This window comes from Amblyomma americanum, chromosome 3 (genome assembly GCF_052857255.1).
Source record: "Amblyomma americanum isolate KBUSLIRL-KWMA chromosome 3, ASM5285725v1, whole genome shotgun sequence".
Lineage (NCBI taxonomy): Eukaryota > Metazoa > Arthropoda > Arachnida > Ixodida > Ixodidae > Amblyomma > Amblyomma americanum.
Window position 1 is genome coordinate 139,889,040 of NC_135499.1, and position 26,555 is coordinate 139,915,594.

At 46.1% G+C, this 26,555-nt stretch overlaps 2 protein-coding genes and 1 long non-coding RNA gene across 6 annotated transcripts in view; 2 read left to right on the top strand and 1 right to left on the bottom strand.

Moving 5' to 3' along the window:
• The first annotated feature begins 198 nt into the window (after positions 1 to 198).
• On the top strand, positions 199 to 1,767 carry Mthfs (methenyltetrahydrofolate synthetase). The gene is made up of 4 exons (XM_077658038.1): positions 199 to 461; positions 565 to 698; positions 797 to 924; positions 1,358 to 1,767. Exons 1-4 carry the CDS (start codon positions 345 to 347, stop codon positions 1,573 to 1,575), a joined length of 597 nt encoding a protein of 198 aa, XP_077514164.1. The 5' UTR covers positions 199 to 344; the 3' UTR covers positions 1,576 to 1,767.
• Positions 1,768 to 3,042: 1,275 nt separating this feature from the next.
• On the top strand, positions 3,043 to 7,365 carry LOC144125017 (uncharacterized). Of its 2 annotated transcripts, none has more exons than XR_013313333.1 (7): positions 3,043 to 3,128; positions 3,605 to 3,664; positions 3,857 to 3,966; positions 4,150 to 4,189; positions 4,370 to 4,422; positions 4,505 to 7,064; positions 7,226 to 7,355. It is a non-coding gene; the product is annotated as an uncharacterized LOC144125017 (long non-coding RNA). The 2 variants fall into 2 exon arrangements; XR_013313332.1 differs by having other exon boundaries at positions 3,044 to 3,128; positions 4,505 to 4,589; positions 7,226 to 7,365.
• A 2,301-nt stretch (positions 7,366 to 9,666) lies between these two features.
• The window catches only part of LOC144123360 (chitotriosidase-1-like), a 28,244-nt gene continuing 11,355 nt past the window's right edge, over positions 9,667 to 26,555 (bottom strand). For all 3 annotated transcript variants that reach the window (XM_077656202.1, XM_077656201.1, XM_077656200.1), the window contains 6 exons: positions 23,960 to 24,071; positions 20,955 to 21,067; positions 19,242 to 19,371; positions 15,980 to 16,150; positions 12,581 to 12,700; positions 9,667 to 11,619 (listed from right to left, as the gene is read on the bottom strand). In XM_077656202.1, coding sequence (XP_077512328.1) covers positions 11,464 to 11,619; positions 12,581 to 12,700; positions 15,980 to 16,150; positions 19,242 to 19,371; positions 20,955 to 21,067; positions 23,960 to 24,071 — 802 coding nt within the window. In that variant the 3' untranslated portion in view covers positions 9,667 to 11,463. The remainder of the gene's footprint in view (positions 11,620 to 12,580; positions 12,701 to 15,979; positions 16,151 to 19,241; positions 19,372 to 20,954; positions 21,068 to 23,959; positions 24,072 to 26,555) is intronic.

Genomic DNA, 26,555 nt, shown 5'->3' on the forward strand with positions numbered 1-26,555 from the left:
TAATACAAAAAGTAAATGAAGTAATTTTTTTTACGTTTTTAATAATTTTTGTCATGTCAGCGTTGAAATTGTGTTACAATTTCATTTTGGCGAACTTTGGTCCGTTGGTCACATTTTAATGAGTTAATCGCGGCGCTTGTGGCGCGATCAGCAAAACACGGTACAAAACATTGGCTTCCTTAGCAACAAACTTAGCAACGCATCACGCCGTGACGCCGTCATGGTCATGGTCGCCCGTCTTGCTGTGTTGATAACACGTGAAGGTGTCCCCTTCGCTATCTCTTGGAAGAAGCTCGCTGTTTTCGTCTTATTTGTGCTGCCGCATTATTTAGTTCTCCACCACCATGGCTGCAGCATCGATGAAGGCAGCTAAAAGCGCAATAAGAGCTGAAATTAAGAAGCGGCTTAAGTCGATGACAGCTGAGGACAGGCTTCGCCAGTCGAAAATCGTCTTCGACAAGGTACTTTAAGTTAATCAACTCGTTACATTCGCCGACAAACTTTGTGAAGCTACGACGTATGTTTTCAAGAGCTATGCTGAGATTGACCTGTTGTGATCTGCAGTTTGTTAACCACAGCTGTTACAAGGCCAGCAACCGGATATCCATTTTCGTTAGCATGGAAACTGAAGTTTCTACGGAGCCTATTATTCAACAGATCATTAAGGATGGCAAGGAGTGCTTCATCCCAAAATACGAGTAAGCGCTGAGCGGTGTACATTTCACCGAGTAACACATCAGCAGAGCTCTCCAACTGTGAGATTTTATTGACGGTCAACTTTCTCTGCCAACTATAGTGATCAATCACGGCAAATGGACATGGTCAAGCTGTCATCTCTTGAAGAATTAGAGCAACTACCATTGACGAAGTGGCGTATCAAGCAGCACGCTGATTTTGACCCACGTCAGGAAGCGTTGATGACCGGTAAGACGTACATACATGTCACATAGATTGCATTCATATGGGTTAGCAGCACGTGCGTACACTCGTTATGGATATCGATACAACGTCTACACCTCCACAATGCATAATATACAGCTTCTGGCGCTTTATATTTCATGACTAGTTTTAAACCTTCCGCAGTGTTCAGTGAATAATAATAATACGGTTCCATGTCATACTTTTAAATAATTTAAGTGAGCACGATGAGCTCTGAACGTCCTTTGGACGTCCTACAGACATCCTGAACGTCCGCAGGACGTTCAAGGGAGTTTCAATGCCCATTAATTGAGAGGCTTGAAGATATCGAAGTGTGTGAGCAAATCTGCTGACCCGCAAATCTACTTAGAAAAAAAAAAGTGAGTAACAAGCTTATTTCTTGTGCACTGCAGCGCTTTCTTTTGTTTTTGCGTTGCAGGCGGCATTGATCTCCTTGTGGTACCTGCTGTAGCCTTCACGCCTCAGGGAGCCCGTCTGGGGCATGGGAAAGGCTACTATGACATTTACTACGCTCGGTGTCTCAAGTCACTGGCTCAGAAACCCTATACGCTGGGCGTCTGCTTCAGCCAGCAGATTGTGCCGAGCGTACCGTTGGATGAACACGACATGGTTGTTGACGAAGTTCTTCATGCCTGACTGCAGCGCTGTTTTGCGACGCCATTTTTGTTCGTTACCATGCAAGGCAGTACGTATCGTCTGTCTCCGAAACAGTTTGTCTCTGGTCGTGGTCTAGATCACGATGGACCGGATACCTTTTTGCCTGCAAATGGTTATAAAGGACGCTAACATTATTTCATAATTCACAAATAAACACTGATGCCTGGATAATTTTAGCGCTCGTGGATTAATTCAAATCTGCGCAATTACACAGCGCTACGATATATTTGCAATGATTTGCTCATTTGTACATTTCTTATCGACTCTGAATTGCACAAATCACCTCGTCACCATCCATTACAGCTGTTGCACAGAGGAAGGAAAACTCAGTGTGAAAACCGAATTCTTCCATGAAACCGAAAGTGGTCTGTTAGATTCGGCTGCATATATTGCTGCTCCAGTAGGGGCCGGGCACCTTCATTTTGGTACTCGCTCTGCACAGATGCCCGCCTAGTGCAGCACTAGTTTAGGGACCATAACGAGTCCCTGGCCGGCTTTACTCTTTACGACGTTACTCTCCCAAGTGGAAATGCAGCTGTAGGGCAGCGGCACCCATGCGTAGGTCGCTGGAGGAGTCTTACATGTTGGTGGTAGTTCTTTCATTAAAGGAAGATGCGTTGCTGGTCGTGGCGTCAGGTTTGTAAACCTGAGTGGACAGCATTTCAGCGCATGTTTGTGAATCGTTGCTGCTTAAAAATTCTTCACTCGGTTCGGGATTTGGGCGGCCGTTGATGTGGTGCGGCATGGAGCCGGTTGCAATGTGGTGGCGCGCCAAAACTATAGCGGACAACCAGGGCAGTCCTGCCATTCGTTTTGGAAACAGCCAGTGCCAAAGCTATACCAAAGCTACACCTGAACTGACGCTGCACACTCGCGGCACTGCGGCGAAATTTTGCTGAACTTAACTGTGCGGCGAGTGCAGCCAAATCGAAGAGACCAAGCCCGGACCCCGAGGAACAGAGACACAGAAGGGAAAACAGTAGCGCCGAAAAAACACACACACACAGTAGAAGACCGACGTAGGACAAGCGCTATTAGCGTACCGACGTAGTAGCGCTTGTTCCGCGTCGGTCTTCTACTGTGAGTGTTTTTTCGGCGCTACTGTTTTTCCTTCTGGATCGAAATGAACCATCTAGCCCAAATAGAAGTTCTTCTAAACCATAGACACGATGACACTTAGTAGCCACTTACAAAGCAAGCTACAAAGTACACATAGTGAACTAGGATATATTCACTATAGCATACATCTACAAAAACAAGACGTGAAACAACCCACAGAACTGAAACCGGAACCAAAACCTACAATACAGAAAAGATTAACTGTTTAGTTTACTGTTTAAATATGTATGCATTGTTATTGTACATTAAAATTTATTTAATTTTAATTTTTTATTTGAGCAGAAGAATTTTCACATTTTAAGCAAAAATATTTTTGTGCGGTCCTTATCATCGACATCTGTATCAACTTTGGTGTGTGCATGATCTCCATGAGACCGGAGGGTCGGAGGTAGCGGCTGCTGTAGGTGTGCGGGGTAAGTGGCGGAAATCGCCGAACATCCTACTTTTTTTCCTGCCATAAGACGTCAATTTGATCATCTTTTTGTCTCTAAATATTTAAGCTTCCCGTTGAGGTTGTTATTTCGCCTTTATGTATCTACAATTAGGCACCTTTTGGGCACATGCATGTTGGGCGTGTTGCTGCTAATGTTCAGCTCCTCACTGTCTGTGCTCAGGTTAGTGATGCGACAGCACGGGCTTGATTCCGCTGCCATGAGCCGCTTCAGTATTGCCCATATTAAATAGCCCGCGTCGGCAAAAAAAAAAAAAAGTACTGCCCGGAACGCGTACACGGGAAATGACCACGGAGCTCGTGCTCCCAGAATGTTCCACGAGATCGTGTACAGCGTACTCTCAGCGACGTATTTGTTTGCCGAGAATGTACAACGAGGGGTTCCACAAGACAGTGTACAGCGTGTTCTTAACATCGTATTTTCATTTATTGTTTCAGGTACGGCGGGACATATTCCAGGCAACGTCAGGTGCAAACGATGACGTCGATTTATGGAATGTGAGTTGTTGAATTTCGTGTGTCACACTTGTGAGTTTAATTGTTGCAAAAATTAGCCGGATGAGAATTGAGATCCAACACAGAACTGCGTTGCTGAATTCAACTTTCTGACAAATGTCCGGTTTGGAATCGTGAATGGCATTTGGGTGCAACCCCTACAGTTAATGTGTCCCCACCTCTTCCTTCTTGTAGAGCCCGTCGCCACAGAAGCTGTGATAAAAGTTTACCTGGTGATGTCGTTTCCTGACGCTACCTGGGCGTTACCTGTTTTTGATGTGGCTTAAAGCGCCGTGGAGTCGAAGGTGAGTGCAAGTGCCATCCTAACCAAAGCTCGCTTGGATTAATGTGTGTACTGTGATGATTAGAAACAATCCAACACTGAAATCAATTTGAGGAGAACACTATTTTACTGATCGCATTTGTAGTAATGGTGCAGATTTTAGAAGCTTTTGAGGCGTTACCAGAGCATTTCCTTCTGTTTTCAGCGTGACTCTGTGTGCAGCCCTGGCAGGCCTGTAATGGCAGGTTAGTATATTTGGGTTACTTTAATATTTTCTTGTTTTAGTGGTGGTTGCTTGTATGTGATGAAAAAGAGATCCAACACTGATATGGAAATGAGTTGATTAATATAACACTGATATATCGCACAACTTAGCATTTGCACCGGAGTTTCTAAATTCCTCTAATAGTTTCCAAACATTACAGGCCTTGAAAAACCCTTGATGAAGCTGTCGACCATGTGCCTAGAGCGCTGATTGGTGAGACTTTGTTTGTCCTCTTATTTATTATAGAGTAAGTAAGTCATAAATTCCACATCTTGGGTCATATTTATTCTTGCAGGATTCTTACTCATGCACATGAAAAAAGTCAAGCAACCCCATGGCTGTTCAAGATGAACTCTGAAGACCGTGTCATGCCATATTGTGTGTGTTCGAATTTGTTGAATTAGCCATTATGCGTCAATTGTGTCCGATATACTGCCGATGCTTTAAATGTCAAGGTGAAAGCACCGGCCAAACGTGGGCTGTTGTAATTGCTTCTTATTGTTTTCTTTCTTGCTTTAAAAAGCCTGTTCACATGTAGTGTGATTCTGCAATTCTGATCATTTTAGCTTCGCATGTTAAATTGTCTTGTAATTGTAGCATTCTTGTTTATCGCATTGTTTTTGCTTCATTCTTACATGTGTTTGGTTTACTGAGCCGCCAACAGAATTCTTTTTTATCTTGCAGTTCGTGCACCTCATTTGCACTGCTGTGTGTACATTGCTGTAAATTTTGCATGCCTTCTGCAGTAGACAGTTTGCGCCTGATTTCACGGGCACCATATTTGGGCACAGAGGCTAGCTTCCATATTGTATGCTGGTGCTGGTTGGTGATGACTGGACTAGCAAAATGTCTGAGTTCCTTTCCACTGTGCTTTTTGGTCCTAAACATGGCAGCCGCTATAACTGCAAACTATGTATAAGTAAGTCTTCAAAGGATGTACATTCTGCTGATGAGGCTTTATCACAAATCATTACTTTGTGTATAAGTTCACTAGAAGTTCTGGCTTTAAACCATTGAGGGTCAAATTTTTGCAGAGAAAAATGTCCTCTCCCCCTCCCTTTCTTCCAATGCCCACTTTTTTTTTATGCTACAGAGTGAAAGAATGTGTCTCCCTGTAAGCGTCAATTTTTGCTATGATGCTTGAACACTCGGTTACCACCGTGCATATACAGCAGTGACTGTTAAAGGGTTAAATGTAACTGCAACATTTGCTATGATGCTTTGGATCTGCTTTAGTTGTCTGCATTTTTAGTACATGAGACGCTGTAGGCTTCTGAAAGTGGAGTTAGGGTACCTGGAATGGCTCCATTCGGTGTCTACAAAATATGGTAATATCATACTCAGTATGACTTGCACTGAACAAGTAGCTGCCTGATTACATTTTGAAGTTCAGCAGGTGCCCTGGTCTTCAAACACCAGCGTTACGGGAGACATGTTCTTCGGATACTCAGCAGCTTGCATTCGGATACTCAGCAGCTTGCATGTTTTTATTCTTGCGCATCGTTTTGTTTTTCATAACAACAACCGAGTAAGTGTGCATTGTAAGCTGGGTAGGGTGCAGAAGTGCAAGCATAGTGATGCTGCTGAGTTAACTTATTTCCTGCTTATCATAACATTGGCATCACATTTCAGCCTTGGCCACCACATTACCTCAGTGCAAGTCATACTGTGTTATAGCACAGTGTGATTCTTATCAATCTGGCCTGACAAACGCTATAATAAATGGTGCATTGCTGATTGGTTGCAATAAATAGCAAGTGCTGAAAGCTTCAATTATTTCCCATTAGGCATGTCTCCACTTACATTCTTGTATTCTTTATCTTGACTCACAGCAGTTTTTGCGTGTGGCCTGCCCTTTAGTAAACGTGATGCGGGAAAAAATGGTTATTAGGTAAAAGATATTGGGATGCTGCAACCCTTTGGAGATTACTTGGTTAGGGCAGAATCTTTAAACGGGCCTGAACTTAGCTAACACAATTGTACTGATGCATGTTGTTTAACCATGGAGCCCCATAACTAACTTGCAGCACTACCACAAGCAGAGACCTCTTCAGCAGATCACGAGAGTGCGCTAAACATGTTCATCCGCGCCTAATCTTCTGTGTGTTGTCTAGGCGCAGCGTACACAGATATGTTTAGAAACGAGTATAAATCTAGTCTTCGTATCATAAGTGTATGTACGCCAAGCGCAAGCATTCTGGCGGACGGTACGCCGTTTGTCACATTTGCTTTTTAGTTCGTTCCGCGTGTGCAAGCACAAGCTCAGCCTAGTGGTGCCATCTGGTTGTTAGAACGGGGAGCATTTTTGTCAACAGACTCTCCTCTTTAGGATTAGAAGCAGCAGAGTCATTGCTCTAGATAAAAATAAAGCAATCTTATTGTTCATATGTTTTGTTGCAGGCAATATGAGCTGAAGCGAAAGCCGGGTGCCCTATTTATGGCCAGTGAACTTACTGAAAATGGCAGTAATGACGAAGAATTCAGTCTGGGGCGAGGGGTCCTGCTAGGCACCAACATTTTGGAAATGTTTGAGAGCACACAAGAGTCGGTCGCGCACCGTAAGCTCTGGAAATGGCATACATTAAGGCTAGCGTTTGGCGCATTCGCAGATTAAAGCACGTGGTCCCATATGCCTATTCCATACTGGCACTACATTCGCAGCATCGGAACGTTGCCTGTAAACTCGTCACACCTTTGGTAGTGCTGCAAGGAAGTACTGGGATGGGAGCAATTGTTGGCAGAATCCACAAGGCTTATCCTACCTGTAACTTGCAACAACCTCAACCTCTTACTCAAGCTGGCACGTCATGGAAAATCTCTTGTCTCGGGACGGCCTCTGAACGGATATTACCATTGTGAGCACTTGTATGTGACACTTATAATTACTAGTAAATTAGCTGGTTTAGCTGCACAAGAATTGCCCTGTATGTTAACACTTTGTTGGCTGTTTGCATGAAAGCTGGTGCATGCCTCAAAGGCAGTCCTCCTGTTTGACCAAGGCTGCTTCTCTTTGCAGTGTGGCGGTTCTCTAAGGTTCACCGGGCGCGGTTTCTACATGCTTTTCGGCGGCTGACAGCAGAGCAGCACTTGGAGGTGTTCCCTGGCGAACGGGAGAGGTGGCGCGTGCAGAAGGTGGTTGAGGCCTTGCAGGAAACCCCATTGGCGAGCATCCGTGGCATGGCCCAGCGCATAGGCATGTCAAAGACCAGGGTGTACGAGACTTTGCGAGATGCCTTTTCAAAGCTTGAAGATTATGGCTATGATTCAGTTTTACCAAAACTGTAAATAAACTCTGTTCCAGTACCTCTGTTTACTGCTCGAGCCCTAGTTGCACTGCTGAAGGCAGTGGTGCCTCGGCTGGTGTGACTAGGATCGAACTCATTTCATACCCATGTGCTGTGTGTGCGTCCTAAGGTGCATCGAGTACCCCAGGTGGTCACGCTAACTTTGAACCCACCACAGCAGTGTCCCCGTTTGGCAGCACCATACACGGTAACATGAACAAAAAAAGCACTACTGGGGTTGATCACATTGCGCGACAGAACCTGCTGAACAGCATGAAACCAAGACTGGACAAGAGAAAGCATACAATGATGAGTGTTGACTTCCAGCCATTTAATTCTTGCTTAAGAGAGGTATATTTACGCACACGAAACTCCCAAGTACAAGGTCTATAAAAATAAACAAGCACAATGATCAAGGAAAGTCTGGGAAAACGCAACTCATGTATAAATGAAATCATTGTATTTAGTTATACAGATATGTTGTTAATACATGCCTAAATTCAAGCATGTCGTGTTTAGTAACCATCGATTCGTGTAATTTGTTCCATGCTGCAATTGTGCAGGCAATAACGGACTTATTGAAAGCATTAGTGCGTCCATGTAGACACTGAACGCTCACTGATTTAAAATGGCTGAGTGAAGTTCGAAGTGTAGTTGTGGAAAGTGATAATGCGGTTTGTAGAATAAACAAAGTTGTGCAGTCTTGCGTAGAGGTTTTAGTGGTTGAATGACAAGTTACGCTGAGGCGAGCGTCGTACTGGGAAGAGATGAAGCGGGCCGCACGATTCTGAATGGCTTCCAAGGTATGTTTAATTAGATGGCGGAAAAAATGCCTGGTGGAGGTTCCAGGTTGCCGAGGCGTATTCGAGTTTAGCACGAATGAAGGCTGCATAGGCGAGTTTATGAATAGATAGAGGAGAAAACGAGAGAGGTTTTCTGGTGAGACCGAGTGACTTGGAAGCGTCTGCACCATGTTTTTGCATGTGCTCCGGCCAGGTTAGTTTATTGTTCACAGCTTATGCCGAGGTAACAGCAGGATTCTGCTTTAGAAAGGGTTGTAAAGATCAATGAGTACGGATAGCTTAGGTTGGGCTGCTTTTAGTTTTGGGCAGTTTTTTTAAAAAGAACGACTTGTTGCTGAGTGGAAAGAGAAAAAATTTGCATGGATACCGTATTACATTGTGAGTTGGCAATGCGGCAGCATTAGAAGCTATATTGATGCCTTTAATAGAAGTGACGTCACTTCCGTTCTGTGACGTCACCTCTCTCCAGCCAATGGAAATGGTCCGGTCTGGTGACGTCACTTCCCTCCAGGCAATGGGTGAATTTTATGACTGACGACGCACACTTTTTTTCCCGATGTGGCTCCCAATGTTACCGCATTAAAAAATGATTTACAGAACCAGCACTACGCCTTTTGTTTCTGCCACCCGTTAGCACGCACCATCGACGAGCTGGATTTGGGACGACAGTACAGTTTGTGTTGTAGTTGCTTTGTTGGTGGTGTGAGCCAGCTCTCCCGAGAGGCAGGATGCAAGCGTTGAGGAAAATGGCATGAGGGTGTTGGCACTGCGACACAGTGTGTATATTTGATGGCTCTAGCCTGACAGAAGTCAACAACAAAGTGGCAAATGCCGCTAAAACGAGGCCCTTTAGTTACAGTTGAACCTCGTTACGACGATGTCGAAGGGGCCCCGCGAATCCTTCGTTATAGTCGTTGCTTCAATATAGCGGGACGCGACCTTGGTTACGACTGTCCTAAGCTACCACTGTGTACACCGAGGACAACATAGCTGGCGTTTAGTGTGCCACCGATATGCGTTGGAGAAGCCTTCAATACGCGCAACCAGCCTGGCCAACGCGCACACATATCTTCAGGGGCCCACACGGGCTTTCAGAATCTAAAAAGCGGATCTTAGATTTGTGATATCGCAGACAAACAGAATAGACCTACTCATATATTTAGTACTGTTTTCTATACGCTAAAGTCGATGAGGACCGCTGCAAAGAAGGGCGCGCGGTCAGTATTTCGTCGTGACCATGTGGTTTGGTTGGCTTCGCCGCACAACTCACGAGCATGCATGCTACAACACTTCACCGCAAGACAGAAATGCCTTACAGACAATGCGTACGCCACGAAGGCTTCGGTGATGGCCGCATTTAGGTGAACGGGTATTGTTTTGCGCTTTTAGTTTTCGCGAAAATGAAAATTAAACTGCACATGGAGCCAACGAAGCAGGCGCTCGCAATGGGCCGTGTGCAGAGGGGAGGTTGGGCACACAGCGATTCGGCTAGCGTACACCCCGGTACATTACCTGGCCTTCCGCCTTCGCTTGGTCCTCAAATCCACCTACGGTGGTAAGAACACAGTGTTTGCAGAAACTTTCATGCAAAGATGAGTTTAATGACAAGAGTCGCTGTATAAAGGCAACTTCACAAAACGAGGTCTGACTACTGCACGGATCTCGATGGAGGTGAACTTTGAAGATGGGACCACGGAGGCTGAGATGCTTGAAAGATGCATGGTCATGGGCACGCAGTTGCAGCGCTGTTACTGCCACTGCAAGCGGCGGACAGCAGCACAATTGTTGAACTCAAACACCGCGAAAATTTCCTGCTCTCTTGTAGCGTTCATGAAACTCAGCCTCAACTTTTGGGGCATTCTGTAAGGTCGATTATCGTCATCCATTATCTTGAAGGTGTCGGCATCTTCGAGCAGGTGAATTGAAATCAACTCGAACAAATTTCGCCGAATAAAATAATGTTTAAATCCTTCGCAGATTACCGCGGAAAATCTTCCGGTAATACGTGACTCCTGAACCTCTTTTCTTCGCACAGTCTCTCAAGGGAAAAGAGAACTAAATTTTAAAATGCAATAACTTGCAAACGACCTACCATTAATGCGCTTTACGCTCATCTGAAAAATTGAGCATGTTAACATTACAATAACATGACATTGACAGGTCATTTTACTTATAGAAATGCGATGAATTTGAAAGTTTCGAAGACTTCATGACACTAATGTTTTTTTTTTCCTTCGCACCATGCATTCGCGTAACAGTAACGTTGCATTGCTTAGGTGTAGTCCTTCGTCTGCCTCTACACTGGCATGTGGCCAACCAAAAAATAAAAACATATCATGACTCGCCTAACGCCAGTCCTGCCCATTTTTTTTTCTCTTCGTCGTTGAAAGGAAGTTTGAGGTTCAATAAATGGAAAAAAAAAAGATTCACTAGAATCTACGCGGCTCAATCACGAGGGCAACACATAAGTATGGGGCTGTCAGTTTGTTCCTGTCATGAACACAATGTCCATTATGTGCAAACATTTATCCAGCATTTCGAGTTTGGGGGAGCATTAGAAAATTACCGAAAAAAAAGGTGGTCACAACGGCTTTGGTAAAGGTTACTCACGACAATCAACAGGCAAATTCTCCAGAGCCGGGCGACTTTCTCTGAAACCTTGCGGATATATGTTGGAACCTTCGTTAGGCACGTAATATTGAAGGACGGCAGAATTCAGGTAGATCATATTTTCGAGAAATATGTTTCGTTGTACTGAGCGTGTGCTGTAGCTGCCTGCACTACAGTTTCTTTTACGTGCCGGAAAGATCTAGGCTCCGGCCAGAGAGCTGCAAACACTATAAACTACAGCTTAAATCGCCTATAGCCGACCGGTAACAAAGGTGAACTTCTATAAAACTCTGCTTTTCTACACCTTGTCGGACGATGCTTCACTGGCTCGTAAGCGGTGAATCTTGGAGAATGGCGAAAAGTGATGGGTATGTCAGGGTCGCCTATACTGAAGCGCAGCTACATGTTGTCTGGTTCCCCTATGCGGAATGGGTAGCAAATCCTCGCGCAGTCTGACACGACTGCTTGTTGGAACACTTGGCCCTGCCGGCTGCGATGACGGTGGTGGTGATGTTCTGTGCAGGGAATAGGAGCCGCTCCAAAGACCCTCCTCGCTTTCAAGGTGTCACCATGCTCAAGGGACCCCCGGAGCCGGACCTCGCGATAGTCCTCTGAAGTGGAAAGGGTCCGTAGCCGCAGGTTCCGGCCCAGTCGTCCGAGTTGAGGCTGAACGTCATGGTGCCCCCGTAGTTGTTGCGTGCGGTCCAGGAAGCCTGCGGAATTGCGGACGGGGCGGATAAGCTTGCAGGCTTCCAAAGGCCGAATTCGAGTCACGTCAAAAGAAAAGGAAATTGGAGGGGACACTTGAACTCCGCCTTAGGGGCGATATTTTTAACCTGTTAATGCCCATATATGCCCAACAATTCTGGACAAATATCGTTTTTTAATGGGAAAGAGTTTATGAACGCAATTTTTTTCATATATTGTAACAGTTCCCTGTAACAATCAGATCTCCTGTCGGCAGGCTTGCATTTTTTTCGCTATTACCGTTTTTGCTATCGTAAAAACTGTTCCCCATTGGTTTTCTATGGCAGTCTTAGCAGCTGGATGAGAGTGATGGGACCACTACAAAACAAAGATTCTGCCTCATTTCGCAAGAATTGGCCATTACCTTTAATATTTCTATGCCAGTACCTTGTAGTTTTCCAATATTCAAAATTTTTGTCCAAGAATGTTGGACACGTATAGAGAATTGATGATTCTCTACTTAACATTCATAAATCCATGGGAGTCTTCACACCACTCCTGGCGCAGTGGTGCAGCGGTTAAGCGATGCCAGTGGCCTGCGATGTCTGCTGCTGCCACGGTGAAACATGTGCTACCCAGGTTGCTCAAGAGGCCAACGATTAATTTAACTGCCACCTGCCACGGTGCACAGTTTGCTCACAATCAAGTCGGCAGGCTGTGACGATGCCGCAAGGTCACGTGACCCAAGTGGTCCACCTGCCCTCTATATTGCTTCCCTGGGGATTTTTCGTAGCTATTTCGCTCACGCTCAACGACGCCGACGCCGGCTTTTCTGCGACACTGGTTGCTTAACGCTGTTGCGTCAAATCTATCGGGTCGTTCACATAATCTGACACCAGTTTTGAGCGTCAGTTGTATGGGTAACGGGTATGCGGAAGAAAGAATGTGCAGCATAGCCCACAAATGCAGTAGCACATCGAAACCAACCTTGAGTCCGACGCTTTGCTGGTCGTCGTAGCTGATCCACAGCTTCCCTTTGTGCAGGTACGGGACCATAGCCTCGGAGTCGTACTCGCGGTGGGCGCCGTCGTGAAGCAGAGAGCACACCTGGCGGGCAGTTTAGGAAGCACGCGCATGACGTCAGTGATCCGACAACGACTGCGTTTGGCCGTGAACTGCCTTACCGCGTGTACTTGCGCGCAGCCTCTGTGCTACGACGGCAGTATTCCTGTGTCCCCACGAGAAAAGGCGAGAAGGAAAGACAGAGTGGTCGAAGAAGGCGAGTACGCAAGGCTGACAGAGGCGCCCTGAACGGCTGCATATAGAAGTGAAGAAAGGCGAGGAAAGTGAAAGGCACGAGTATTGCGGAAGGGAAACACTGTATGCGAGCGTGCATTCAAGGCTTACCGCGCAAATATGAGTGAGAAGCATAATTGTTTTCCTGATTACATAATTAACTTTCCTACAGCAGCGTATTTCGCTTTATTTCTTTTTGAATGCAGAAGCAACTTTTCGTACATGAATGCGAACTAGAGGAAACAACCCCATTTGCACGGCAACCCTTTATGGGTATAAAAGGGGAAGACGGTGCGAATAGGCAGAGTGTAAACGTGTGTTCCGCGTTTGCGAGTCTTGCAGAACAGTTTAGGCAATGCTGGGATATTTTAATTTAACGAGTTACCCCTATTGGGAAGTGAGGATTGGGTTGAGATGAGCCTGTAAGCTGTCTGCTTTAAGGCGAGTGTGTTATGTGGTGTGATGCAACAGCGTATTCTGGTGCTGAGTTCACAGCAGTGCTCATTTATGAGAGTCGTGTTTGAAAGATAAACGTCCTTTGCATTTGGTTCATTGCAGCCAATACATGTAACCAGTAATGCCTGCCTATGTGCGCCAGGGATATGCTGGAGCACCAGCTAATTTCAAGTGACCCTCACATGACTTGAGGTTCAGGTTTATAGGCGTTTAACGTCCCAAAGCGACTCAGGCTATGAGGGACGCCGTAGTGGAGGGCTCCGGAAATTTCTACCACCTGGGGTTCTTTAACTTCACTGACATCGCACAGCAAACGGGCCTCTGGAATTTCGCCTCCATCGAAATTCGACCGCCACGGTCGGCATCGAACCCGTGTCTTTCGGGTCAGCGGCCGAGCGCCATAACCACTGAGCCCCCGCAGTGGCATGACTTGAGGTTCAAATGAGGTGTATTGGCCTGGAAATATGCTCCATGCATACTTGTAAAATATATCTCTTGCATTTCTTGGGTCAATTACCAATCTCTCAGAATCTTTAGGGCTTTCATGGACCCTTTGAATACATAACGGTATAGTACTGGTCGCCATAAATTCGTTGTTTCTCGTGCATGTTTTCGTGTAAAACATATCTTTGTAAGAAGATTTAGGGAAAGGCCTCGCAGAATTTTAAGAGACTATTCCTCCTTGGGCTGGTATATTACAGCGGCTGTCACCCCTGCTTCTTGATGTTACGGGGCGACGGCATACGACACATGGGATGCCTTGAGTGCTTCTATTTTCGGACTGTTTATCATGTGACCTGAACCACTCCTCCTTTTTGTCTTGAGGTCCATGTTACGCGACATGATGTCTGTTCTAGGTTTGGTGGCGGAGATTTAGTGTGATTTAATTGAATGCAGCCATTGGGTGCGATGTTCAGTTATCTTGCAATCCGTCATCTGTGTGTTGAGTGGCTGAGTCAGGGTACTCGCCTTTCCGTTACAGTGAAAGGGACATTTGTCTCTATGGTTTGTAGTTTGATGCTCAGGTCTCCGACCCAAGCGCCGTTTTATGCCGAGCCGATATTCGCGATTCGACTTTTTTTTTTTTTTTGCTTGAGAGTGAGTTGCGTACACAGGAGTACGTAAGGGCCAGACGATCAGCTGTGACAGCTTCTCCTAAGCCACATTTTCTGTTCGTAACTCTCTTATCAGTACGATTTAGTTGTTCACTGTGACTAACCGTGTTGGCTGTTAATTGAAATTTCCCCTGCAAGGATAGATTATCCCGATTATTTAACAATGTGTTTCCGTTCACGTTATTTGAACCTGTGCGTGGAAAACAGTGTTAGACAAAGTAAAGCACGCGTCGCAGTATTTGTAAGCAAGAATAGCAGTATTGGCGGTGTGAGACGCCGCCACTGCAGGAAATATCGAAGCGTCCTGAGAAAGTGGCGCGGATAAGTTTGGAGAAATTGTTGCTCAGCGAGTTGTGTCATAATCGTAAAAAAAGACAGAAAAGTACAATGCAGGCGATCATAGGCAAAAAAAAAGACAAGAAAAACCAACAAATACTGAGTTTATGCTTCCGCTGTTGTCCGCGGACTAAAGAGAAATTCTATTTCATTCCGCTTTTACCTGTCGTACGGTGCGAGGAACGCACAGCATCGACTGTTTAACATCCTGCATAAGGCGCTGCCACCATGCCATTGACGAGCGAGTGTCGTTGAAATGGCACTGTTGTCAGTGCTGCGGACCTCGTTTGAGAGTACAGGAAACACTTGCTCATTAATTTTGTCTAATCGCTTCCTGACTTTATTCTTCTGAAATATTGCACCAGTATAAAGGTCGGAGACATAAGAGACCATCAACTACTTTTCTACAGACCATCAACTACTTTTCTAGAGTAAGTGCACATAAATCATTTGGGGGTGGCTATTAGGTAGAGGTTTTCGTCACTGGACGATTAACTCACGTGTACGGTGCGGATGAAGGCGATCGGATTCGCGATTTATTTTCTTGATCAAAAAATTCGGATCACCAACTAGCCCGCATCTGTGTCTGAATTGAAGTTTCCCAACTTCTCCGCTAAGGAATGAACGTTAGAGTGCGGTGGTAAAAAAATGCAGACATTGCATGCATCGAAAATTGTTGCCAAAATCTTTTTATACCTCACCCCTCCCCCACCCCTTCCCGCGCCCCCTGCCCATACACAATGATTTAGTGGACACACGCTCATTCGTCTGTTTGGCGCTGAGCACTACGCGCCCTGACGTCCATGAACCTGTGCTAGGGTACCGTCCTTCTCATTAAAGATTTTGCCAGCAATAGCAAACAGGTTTTCGGAGGGGCTTTGTCAGTACAGAACCTTTGTGACACCGCCTGTCCGGGCCACATTATCACCTTCTGATCAGAGATAAACGTTTAGCAGCCGTCTAATAGGAATGCGTTAACTGCCGCCATGCGAACCAGGTCTCTGGTCAGTTGTCACGTGACGCTCCCCAGGGGTTTTCCTTTCCTCCACAAGTGCACTTCAGCAGTCTCTTGATGTTTGACATCGCGTGACCATCGAAAGCCCCCGCGTCTCTCTGCAAACGCTGTAATGCTCGAGCCGACGGTCGCTCTGCAAATCAGAGGTCGCACGCATCGGTGCGTTACCTGTGCGAAGCTGACGAATCCCCCACCGAGCTCGTTTCGGCCGGACGCCAGAGAGCCGACCTGCCAGCGGTTGGGGTCACGCAGCACCCAGGACAGTCCGTAGGTCGGGATGCCCACCATGATCTTGGACTTGGGCATGCCCAGTGTCACCCACAGTTTGGCGCTGGACTCCTGCGCGCGAGGAGAAATGCAGAAAAGTAGGAGAAAACCTCCGGTTATATTTTTTTAACGCACGAATCCAGCCCTTCTAATGCGTGTATAAGCACAGCTGGCGACGTACTAGAGTACCAGTGGAACGGGTGGAACAGACAGCTGGAACGGGTGCGGGGCTGGGTTCGTTCGATGCCATCTTTCTGGCGCCCTAAAGAATGCTGCTCATTTCGTAACTCCGTATTGGGATTATTAACGCTTGTATGCATGAGATACGCCCTTCTTACGTTCGAGTTGCCAGTAACGCGCTGAATGTCGATGTGACGAGGTTGATACGCGTGCGACCATCGTCAGCAGCAGGAGGTCGCCTTCACCTCACAATGAGTTAAGCCGGGAAGCGCACTTTCAAAACGCCGGCGATAGTACCGCGCTTGTTTCCTTAGTCATACTGAAAACAGATGCTTATGGGAGGTTTAATAAATAATGTGGTCATTATAAAATTTCATAAGCGCAAATGTCAACGTCTGTTAGCGTCAGAAAGATAATCAGCCAATGCGGTAGCAAAAAGAGCAGCAACGGGAGGACATTGCGTCCAAGAGAGCTGCAGGCAACGCTGGGAAAGATCTGCGTTACGTTGAGATTCATAAGTCAGGTTTAAGTAAATATTTACATCAAGAAAAATTAAATCGGGCTGCTTGGGTTGTACGGACAAGTATCTAGCGACCTTGACATGCAAACTTCATCGTAATTGCTTCACTGTTCCAGATATTCTCATCGGGGCGCGCGAGCGCCCAACTGCAGGCACAAATAAAGTTTGCTCCAATCCAATCCAATTGTAAGGATGAAGCATAACTGTTAATAAGACCAATATGTGCGTTGGAATGCTCCAAGATGGAGCAGGAATTCAACCAAGAGGATATCTGCGATTGACTTTTTCACTTGAGAACATGCGCATAAGAACATGTCAAACTGTTACCAACGAAAGCTAAACAGCTAGCTTTCTAAAATTGTCGTAGCTGATAGAAATTTATTGCGCGGAATTTCGTTCCGAACGTTGGCGAATATTTTTCTAACCGCGAAAGTTTGAACAAGGCACGTAGTTGCTCCTTGTAGCCGTTTTGCAGCCCTTCGGTGGCTGTCAGTGTTATTAGTTTCATTGCTATAATTGCTAGTCACAAAGTGTTGTTATTAACCTTGTTTTTCATGTATCAAAACGTCAGTTCTTTATTATAAACAATGCACCCTCTTTAAGACTAGTGGGTTGCGAACGTTTTTATTATTCTTTTAGTGCGCTTTATAATTCTTTCCTCGACAGTGCTACTAACAGTGCCGTGCGTACGCTCCGCTCGTCTTAAGCGCATTTTTTTTTTTTACATTGAATCTTGTGGGAAACCAGCTAAACGGTCTTGCATTGTTCATCTTAAGCGAGAATTAGTCATAACCGAGCACACCTCACAGGAGTCTTGAGTATAAACTGTAATCTTTAGTGCCCTTTTCTAGCTTATTAAAGCTGCGCTTTCAGTTAAAGTACGGTCTTTGTGATTCGGAAGTGCTGCTCCAGCGATACAGGCTAACTTCAGTTTGTCCTCAGTGTCCCTAAGGAGCTGAGTTTCAAAATTCAAGCTCTGTATACAATGTGTTTCTTCCGTTCGAAATAAGTCGCGCGAAATTGGCCAGTTCGCGCAGCTTTTTTTAAGCTCTTCGCTTGTGAAGCTCGTTAATAACAGGCTCCTTCGACGATATGAAAACAGTGATCAGAGCATGAAATTTTCTCCCTTGTAAAGATATCTATCTGAAAAATATTTGATCTGGTGTCCCGCGTCTTTATCAGTGAGATCTTAACCTGTCTGCTTTGAAAGCGCGATAGCCAGTGCCTAAGCTGCAGTAAAGAACGCACAATAAATTATACATATGCGTGAAACGGCCTTGAACAGAACTTGGTTGCGTGGTTATGGTTTAAAGTGGCATGGCTAGTCTCTCTCTCTCTCTCTCTCTCTCTCTCTCTCTCTCTCTCTCTCTCTCTCTCTCTCTCTCTCTCTCTCTCTCTCTCTCTCTCTCTCTCTCTCTCTCTCTCTCTCTCTCTCTCTCTCTCTCCCCCGCCTTCTGGACGGTTGGCTCTGCTTAACGGTGTGACACTGAATAGTGTCTTCCGTCTTCGTAAATTAATGATTGCTGTCTTCTCAGCGCGTTTTGTTCTGGCTCGCAGTCACGTGTGATTAAAACATTGTTGTGTAACACCTAAGCGTATTTCCCAACAAATCTTGTCTTGCTGTCAGTACTTCGCTCTAGAATCGCGCTGCGACTCGCACTGGCTGTGCATGCGAATTAACGTATATAGCCTACGTCTGTTCGGAATCACGTCAGCGTGACAAAAGACGTGACCCCGTGTTCTAAAAAACACTGGTTTTGGGGGAAAGGAAACGGCACAGTATCTGTCTCGCATATCGGCGGACACCTGAACCGCGCCGTAAGGGAAGGGATAAATAATAATAATAATAATAATAATAATAATAATAATAATAATAATAATAATAATAATAATAATAATAATAATAATAAATGGCGTTTGGGGGAAAGGGAACGGCGCAGTATCTGTCTCTCATATCGGCGGACACCTGAACCGCGCCATAAGAGAAGGGATAAAGGAAGGAGTGAAACAAGAAAGGAAGAGGTGCCGTAATGGAGGGCTCCGGAATAATTTAGACCACCTGGGGATCTTTAACGTGTACTGACATCGCACAGCGCACGGGCGCCTTAGCGTTTCGCCTCCATCGAAACGCAGCCGCGGTGGTCGGGTTCGAATCCGGGAACTCCGGATCAGTAGCCGAGCGCCCTAACCACTGAGCCACCGCGGCGACAATCTTCATTTTCGTAGCCTTCACCCCTCTCTTTTTTTTGTTATTACCTTACTAGTTTTTCACAAATAAAGCTAAATACTGATATATTGCGGCGCTAACACGTCATAGCCCGTCACTGGACTACCTTTAGTATTGCTTTGAAAACTACACATTCACATTGTTTGCCTCTGCTTCAAGACAGGGCGTTCCAGGAAACGACCGGGAAGTAACGGAGAAGTGAGGAAGGCGTGACGAAGGAGAGAAAAGCCACCAACCACATTGAGCGTGTTGAAGTACGGCGGGTCGCTGGCCCTGGACAGGAGCGGGCTGTTGTGGTGCACCCACGGAGTGTACCAGTTGTAGATGTTCAGGTCGTACGTCATCAGGTTCACGAAGTCCACTGACCTGCGGGCGACACACACACGCACACGAAAGGGTGCAGAGGGAAGCAGTGACGTCAGTGGAGTGCATGTGTGCATCGCGCAGCGCGCTTCTACGACAGCACCAAGCTGGCGTTTTCTCACACTCGCATGGGCCCGATTGCGATACGCTTCTTTTCCGGGATACACAAATGCTGAGGTTTGCAATGAATACTGTCCAACTGAACATGCATCTCCGCTTGCGCGCATGTAAAACACATTGCAACAAAAACCTTGGTCTTCTCTGTACCACGCTTAGTGCGTCCACAGTCTTGGTAGGATAGTCTCACCACTGCTGCCACGATGCTTCGGCTATCGGGGTACTTTTGTATACCTGATATCTCAAACCGCCTCATGCAATTCACCATGGTATACTTTATGCTTAAAAAAATGATCAGCATCACTCGAGGGACGCTATTGGTGACGGAAGCAAAGAACTGAAATCTACCATATTATTCCGTCTCGCCCTTGTTTTTCATTACGGGATATCTCCAGTTGTATATTATACCCAATCTTTTCTGCGCCATTATTAGTTCCTGACGTTAGTCATTCCAGCGCACATACTGAAGTGCATTTAGACATCTTAACAGCACGAGAGCCCGTACCTCGTGCTTAGGCTCGAGGCGGTGGTCTATTCTAACCGTTTGTAGGAGAGTCACAACTTTTTCACGCACTGAGCACACTCTTATCTCAGTATATAGATAGAGCTCAACTGATGCACGTCCAGAATGCTTTCATTGTCCGTGAGCGAGATCGCACCGATAGATGCTCGTCCGCGGACTTGAGGTCCCGAGCAGCAACGGGGCAACAAGAACATTGGCTCCGAAAAAAAAGTAAAATAAGAGAAGAAAAGAAAAAAAAATCTGTGTCAAGTATCTGAAGTGCTTGGGATATTTGCTCCGGTAACTGTGCAACAGCATGGCACAGCTGGGCTATAGTTGGTATGGTGACGTTTTAAAAAGGAACGCACTGCACGAAGAGTAAGCACTTAGGGAGGAAACATGGTTACGGGTCCTGTCGTGTCATTTCCAGCCCAAGTCTACGTCTTTCACGCTGTGCGTTTCGTATATGAGATGTCCTGCAGCCGAAGCATACGTCCAAGCGTAAACGAACGGAACATGAGGGAACTCCAGTGTGGTCGACCTGACACGAACATTTGGCAGCGCCCTTTCCTCTTCCCAGCGATGATGCGCACGGCTGAGGTCGTACTAACTTCAAAACGTCAATTTAAAGCCTCTGTGGAACAGGAAGCTGCAGCTACGCTAACTCATCTCTCAGGGCAGGAATGAAGCGTGCCTGTGAGGGCCGCTGTACAAGCACTATTCAAGATCACTGAGTAGTAGTGCAGTCAATGACCTAAGGAAAATTTTGTGACTAAAAGCTTGCAAAACCTTCGCTAAAGTTTGAGATGCTTTTCGGCAGTTTGGTACAGCTGTGCCACAAGAAAGTCATCGAAATGAACGACGTCATCTACCGCGCACGAGGAACGCTAGCAGTTGGAGGCACGCGTCCTGAGATCTTCTCTTTCCTAGCACGCATATGCGGCCCTGTTCGTGCCGCGTCTCTTACCGTGCCATCGTCTGGACGTCGTAGGCACCGATGACCAGCAAGCTCTGGGCCGGCACAGCGACCGACAGCAGTAAGGGCCAGTGGGCGTCCTTCTTGAACTCCACGAACGCAGCCTGCACGCAGAACAAAACGTGATAGAAGGGCGCTGTCCTCCGGTGCTGTTTGATCCCACCATTTGCTGCCATCCTCTTTAATCCTGCCATACTACCTCACTGCCCAGGTCCCACTCAGGGATAAGGGATCATGCGGCCGGCACTCAGGAGCTCAACAGCCGCTATAGGTGCAGTATATTCTTATGACTAGAAATGCACGGAGTACCTTCCCAGTTAACAGCTGCATGGCGTCGCTTATTAATAGTCCAATTTGGCACACAGTATGAAATCGTGGCTTTTAGTCAGCAATATGCATTAGATCTGAAATTTCTTGAAAGTGAGCATTCAGCGAGTGTTTTGCATGAATAGTTAAGCAATAATAATAATTGTTTTTTGGGGAAAGGAAATGGCGCAGTATCTGTCTCATATATCGTTGGAAACCTGAACTGCGCCGTAAGGGAAGGGATAAAGGAGGGAGTGAAAGAAGAAAGGAAGGAAGAGGTGCCGTAGTGGAGGGCTCCGGAATAATTTCGACCATCTGGGGATTTTTAACATGCACTGACATCGCACAGCACACGGGCGCCTTAGCGTTTTGCCTCCTTAAAAGCGCAGCCGCCGCGGTCGGCGTTTATGGAGTTAAGTACATTTTCTTTTTAAGTGGAACCTTCTGAACCCTGATCCTTCAAATCAATGTGTAGATTTGTTAAGGAGGTAATTGTAGTCTTCCGCTGATGTGACCATGGTCACTTTTAATGGCTCACTCTGTGGCCTTCGACACTTCGGTTTGGTAGCATTGCTGCGTCAGTAACCTGAAGACAGCTGCTGACGTGACGTGACTCTTTGCTTCTGAGAACTTCAGTTACGTGTGACGACTCAACAGGTTCTGTGCGATAATTTTCTACAGTATGGAGATAGAACTTTAGGAACATGGCTGTCTCAAGAGCAGATGTCATTTATTTTGCTAGTATATACTCTCAATCGCCGACATACGACGTCAGCGTGCTACACATATAAAGCCCTGCTGAGCATTCAGGTTAAGCTACGTGGAAAGAACTCTGAGAATATTTATCGCAATAATATTAAACCCGCAAACACCGACAGTTTGTATTGACTGTCGTCACTGTGGTTTGTAATAAAAGGAAAAATGCTCAATCAAAATCTTGGCGGCGGCGAAACGGCCCATATGCTACTAGGTCTGTTTTGACCAGCATGAAAAGGGACGGGACAACGAAGAAGGACCGCATAAAACGTCGCCCGTCCTGTCCTTGTTTGTTTCTTCGTTGGCCCTCCCTTTTCGCGCTGTTCTAAAAAAACGATTAGTTAAAGTCAAAGAAGCTGTAGAAACCTTGCGCAAATGAAAGCGAAGTCAGAGTGTATGGTAACCATGAAAGTTCAGGGGGGTATGCTGTGCCAGAAGTGTAGCATCCATCGACGACCAAGAACTAATCCAGGCAACACAATGCTAATTTTCTTATGTTTCTTTTTTTATGGGTGGTAATACCGTTCAGCATACTAAAGCTGGCTTTAAAATACATTAGGTTTTTTTTTTCCCCCTTTCTATTTCGTTGACTGCGTTCTGACAGGCCGTACTATATTTTCATTCTCGTCTTTAGTATGCTGTATGCGAGTGAGAGTAAAACAAAAAAAAAGTTAAAGAAATTGAGGTGCAACAGTGGAGTGCGTAAACAAGTAGTATGCAAATTGCAAATTCATGCAAATCTCGAAATGTCCACCGAAAAGCCTCAGATGTGTTTCATGCATCGTTGATAAAACATAAGCCAATGACAGCCTGCGGTTTGTACAGCAGCATGTCTGCTTGGCCGAATTCCCATGGTACTGGTGGCAAAGAATTGCGTTAATAAACGCAACTGAAGTCGCAGCGGTAAGCCTGTGCTTCGGGCTGCTTGATTCGATATACCGCCGGGTCACGAAGAGATATGCATTCGCCGAATTAAGGCACTATTGTCAGATTGTTAGGGTGGATTGCGGCCGCAGAGCAGTTATCCCCTCCTGAAAGCTGGTGTCGGAGAAGGGTGACGCTTTATTTGTACGCGCACCCTTTCCGCACGGTGCCAGCTCTGGGGAGCGTTGTTACGACCACTTATAGTGTCTTTCAAACCCCGAGCTTGATTTATTTATTTACACGTACTGCTAACCTCACCTGGGATTGTTGCAGGAGGGCATTACAAAATAAATTAGAACGACGGAAAAGAATACATTAGTTGGTGAGCATTTTAAATGAAAAACAACAAATGGTAAGTGCATATAAAAAGTAAATCAAATAACGCGTAAAATAAATGGCCGGCCCCTTGGTCTAAGCTAGTTTCCCTTACACACCTCAGAAACAGCGGCCGAGAAAGCTTACAGAAAATAAAATTTATCTGAAAACAAAATTAAGTCACGACTCCGTGACTTGTCCAAGACACACAGCATTTTCCGAGAATAAAAATGGAACAGAGAATATCGAAATCACCTTAAGATGTGCTTCAATACAAAAATTTGTATAAAATCAAGGGACCAACACGAAAGCGATTCTAGAAGGAAGGCTATTGCCACTTATTATGTTTCTAGAAAAGAAAAGTGGAAGATGGGCGAAGATACTGCGAAATATCGCAAAGGCTGTCTGTCAAAATGGCAGCCTTTTCTTCACCTTTATCGTTACACACCACATTCGTGCCGCATATGCACGTCTGTAATGAGGGTAAACTGGAGCCTGAAACTAAAAATTCAGCTTTTTTTTTTTCTTCTTTTTCGTGTCAAGCAATAATTGTTTACGCTTCTTTGCATTTTTTGCAGTTTACCACTATGGCCAGTATGTGAGCGCATGTTTTAACACACCATAATTTACCAAGTCGCGCCCTCTATCGACAGTGTGCACAAAGGCTCAATGCCTGCTCGGAAAGGGGTGCGCACCGTGAGCAGGCGGGCGAAGCGGGAGGCGTCGAGCAACTTGGGGAACTCCCAGTCCAGGTCGAGTCCGTCCAGGCGGGCCGCTCGCAACGCCGACATCGCCGAGGCGATGAACCTGGTGAGGCAGCAGAAGGGGGCCTGAGTTGCAGACTGCCACAGCGGAATATTAACGCTCGCTCTGACTGCACATTTCCACGTCATTACGGCTTCTAGCGAAACATATCATTAGGTCGAACCTTGTTGCTCGGCGAATGTCTCTCTCTCTCTCACTCGCCAACGCAGCCAACTATAGTCGGATACAACTTAAGTCTGCAGGGAAGCTCCGCCCACATTCAAGACCGCCGCACAGATTTCCTCCACGACAAAAAAGTAGTCCGTTGTTAAAACTTTTTTTTTGCTACGTTAAAAAGAAGCTAATCGCAAGAAAAAAATCACAAGTTCTAGAATCTTGATACCTGAATTGTTTAATACAGTGAAACATTAAAAATTTGATTTAATTTACTATTGTGATTGGCCAGCGGAGTAATACTGTACGCCGTGGAAGTGACTCAGTGTTAGCAACTGCTATTTTTTTTTTAAGTTGTATCCTACTATAGTTAGTTCGTCAGGTAATTTCACTCTGTTGTACCTTAATTAACGTGACTCCAGATTCCGAAATACGAAGGGAGTGCAACCAGGAAGAGGGACAATTTCTGGAGAAAAACATGAAGGTCAACCTGAGCTACAAAGCTGCAATCAAGTTTCATTCGCCTGCTTTCGTGCAGACGAGCAGCATGCCTCAACTCCGTGTCAGGGCGACGACGACAAAGGAACTGCGAGAGGTTAATGTGAGGCTGCGAGATATTGGAGCGTGCATGGTCGGGTTTCCTTTCATCGAACCCGATCTATGCACATGAAGAAAATCTTGTTTTGAAGATCATTATTTACTAACATGCTGCCCTGTACCGTAATTTCTTCGTGCGGGGAAAAATATTGAAGCAATGTTGAAGCAATATTGAGCAAATATTGAAGCAATATTGAAAATATTTATCCAGCATACAGAGGTGGAGAAAGCGGTGACGTCTATTCTCCTGCGAGACAGGCCGAAGGGTAAAAGCATGTAGGCGCGAATATTAAATGAAGCAGAAATGGTGAGAGTAAGAGGGCGAGGAGGGGGAGAGAGAGAGAAAGCTGCGTTATGAGAGCATACATGCTGATAAGAAAAGTGGAACCAGTGAGTTGCCCAGGATTAGCTGCCCTTTCTTAACTAGTGCACTCATAACCAGATAACGACCTGTTGCGCATACTCACGGCTAAAAGGACGCCTGTGCTTTTCTCTCCGTGTCCTTGTAGTTGCTATCAAAGTTTCTAGTGCGTTTGTAACCAATCACAAATTTACCTGGAACAATAAAAACTACTTCTGCTGCATGCATGTTATGTCTGATTTTGCCTCAACTGGCGCGAGCAAGAACGGGTGTCGCCACCTGTCGCGTTGTCGCAGCCTCACCTCAGTGCATGCTGCTGGGAATGGAATGGAAAAAAAAAAATGTCAGGACGGTTACGACTGCTCAACGCGAGATTCAGCGACAGCTGTTAAGGTATTTGTACTATACGATATGCTGCGGTAGAGAATATGAGAGCGACATCACATCTGCGTAGCTCTAGGGCGCTCTCTTTAGTTTTTCACACATATTCTTTTTTCGTATAGGTCTGCACTCCAGTCCGCTGTTCTAGAAGCGCAGCGCCCCCAATGATCCTTTCCTCGGGGGACGTGTTTCGCCGCAGCTGCCCCAGATGGACCGGGCTACATTTCTCTGCTCTCGCCATACCCTCCCTCCCCCTTCCACGGCAACCCTCCTCATCCTTCTAGGGTAACTACTCTCCGGTTGGTTCGCATGGCAGCCACGTACCGGTTACGCATTCTCACACTCTAGCCGTGTCCTCATCCCTCCACCGTAATCATTCCCCGGTTGGGGATTTCTCCACTCTCCCGACACTCTCCTCCTTCAACGGTAACCGCCTTCCGGATGGTTCCTGCGGTAATCACCCTCCGGTTACGCATTTCTCCGCTCACGTCATACCTTTCTCACTGCACGGTAACCACTCCTCCGAGTGGTTCTCGCGGCAACGCACCCACCGGCTACGCCGACTACGACATACTACGAGATACTACCACAACTACTACTACTACGACGACGCGAAACCTAGGAATGGGCGCTTAACAGCTATCGCTGTAAAAACATGTGGCGCATTACGGAACTTTAAGCGGTTGAAAAAAAGAATTGGAGCCCTGCTGCCCGCTCCGCAGTCCATCTCTGGAACGTAAATATTTTTAGCTGTACCTTTCATAGAGGTAGGCTATCAGGAGGCGTACCACAATAGCCGCCAGCACAGTTAGGAATAGCGTGCATAAAAAATTCAGGGGGGGCACTTTGTTGACCCAAAGTGCGGTGAGGCGAAAGCCTTTAGCGCGGTGTTGCTGCCTGTGTCACTGATGTGTTGTTAAGACGTCAATCAAGTACACAATTGCTTGTTAATCTTAAATGCTGCAGACACTGGAGGGTGTTTGGGAGGCATCCGTCTGATTCAACGCCTTCCCGCAAACACTACAGCGTCCTAG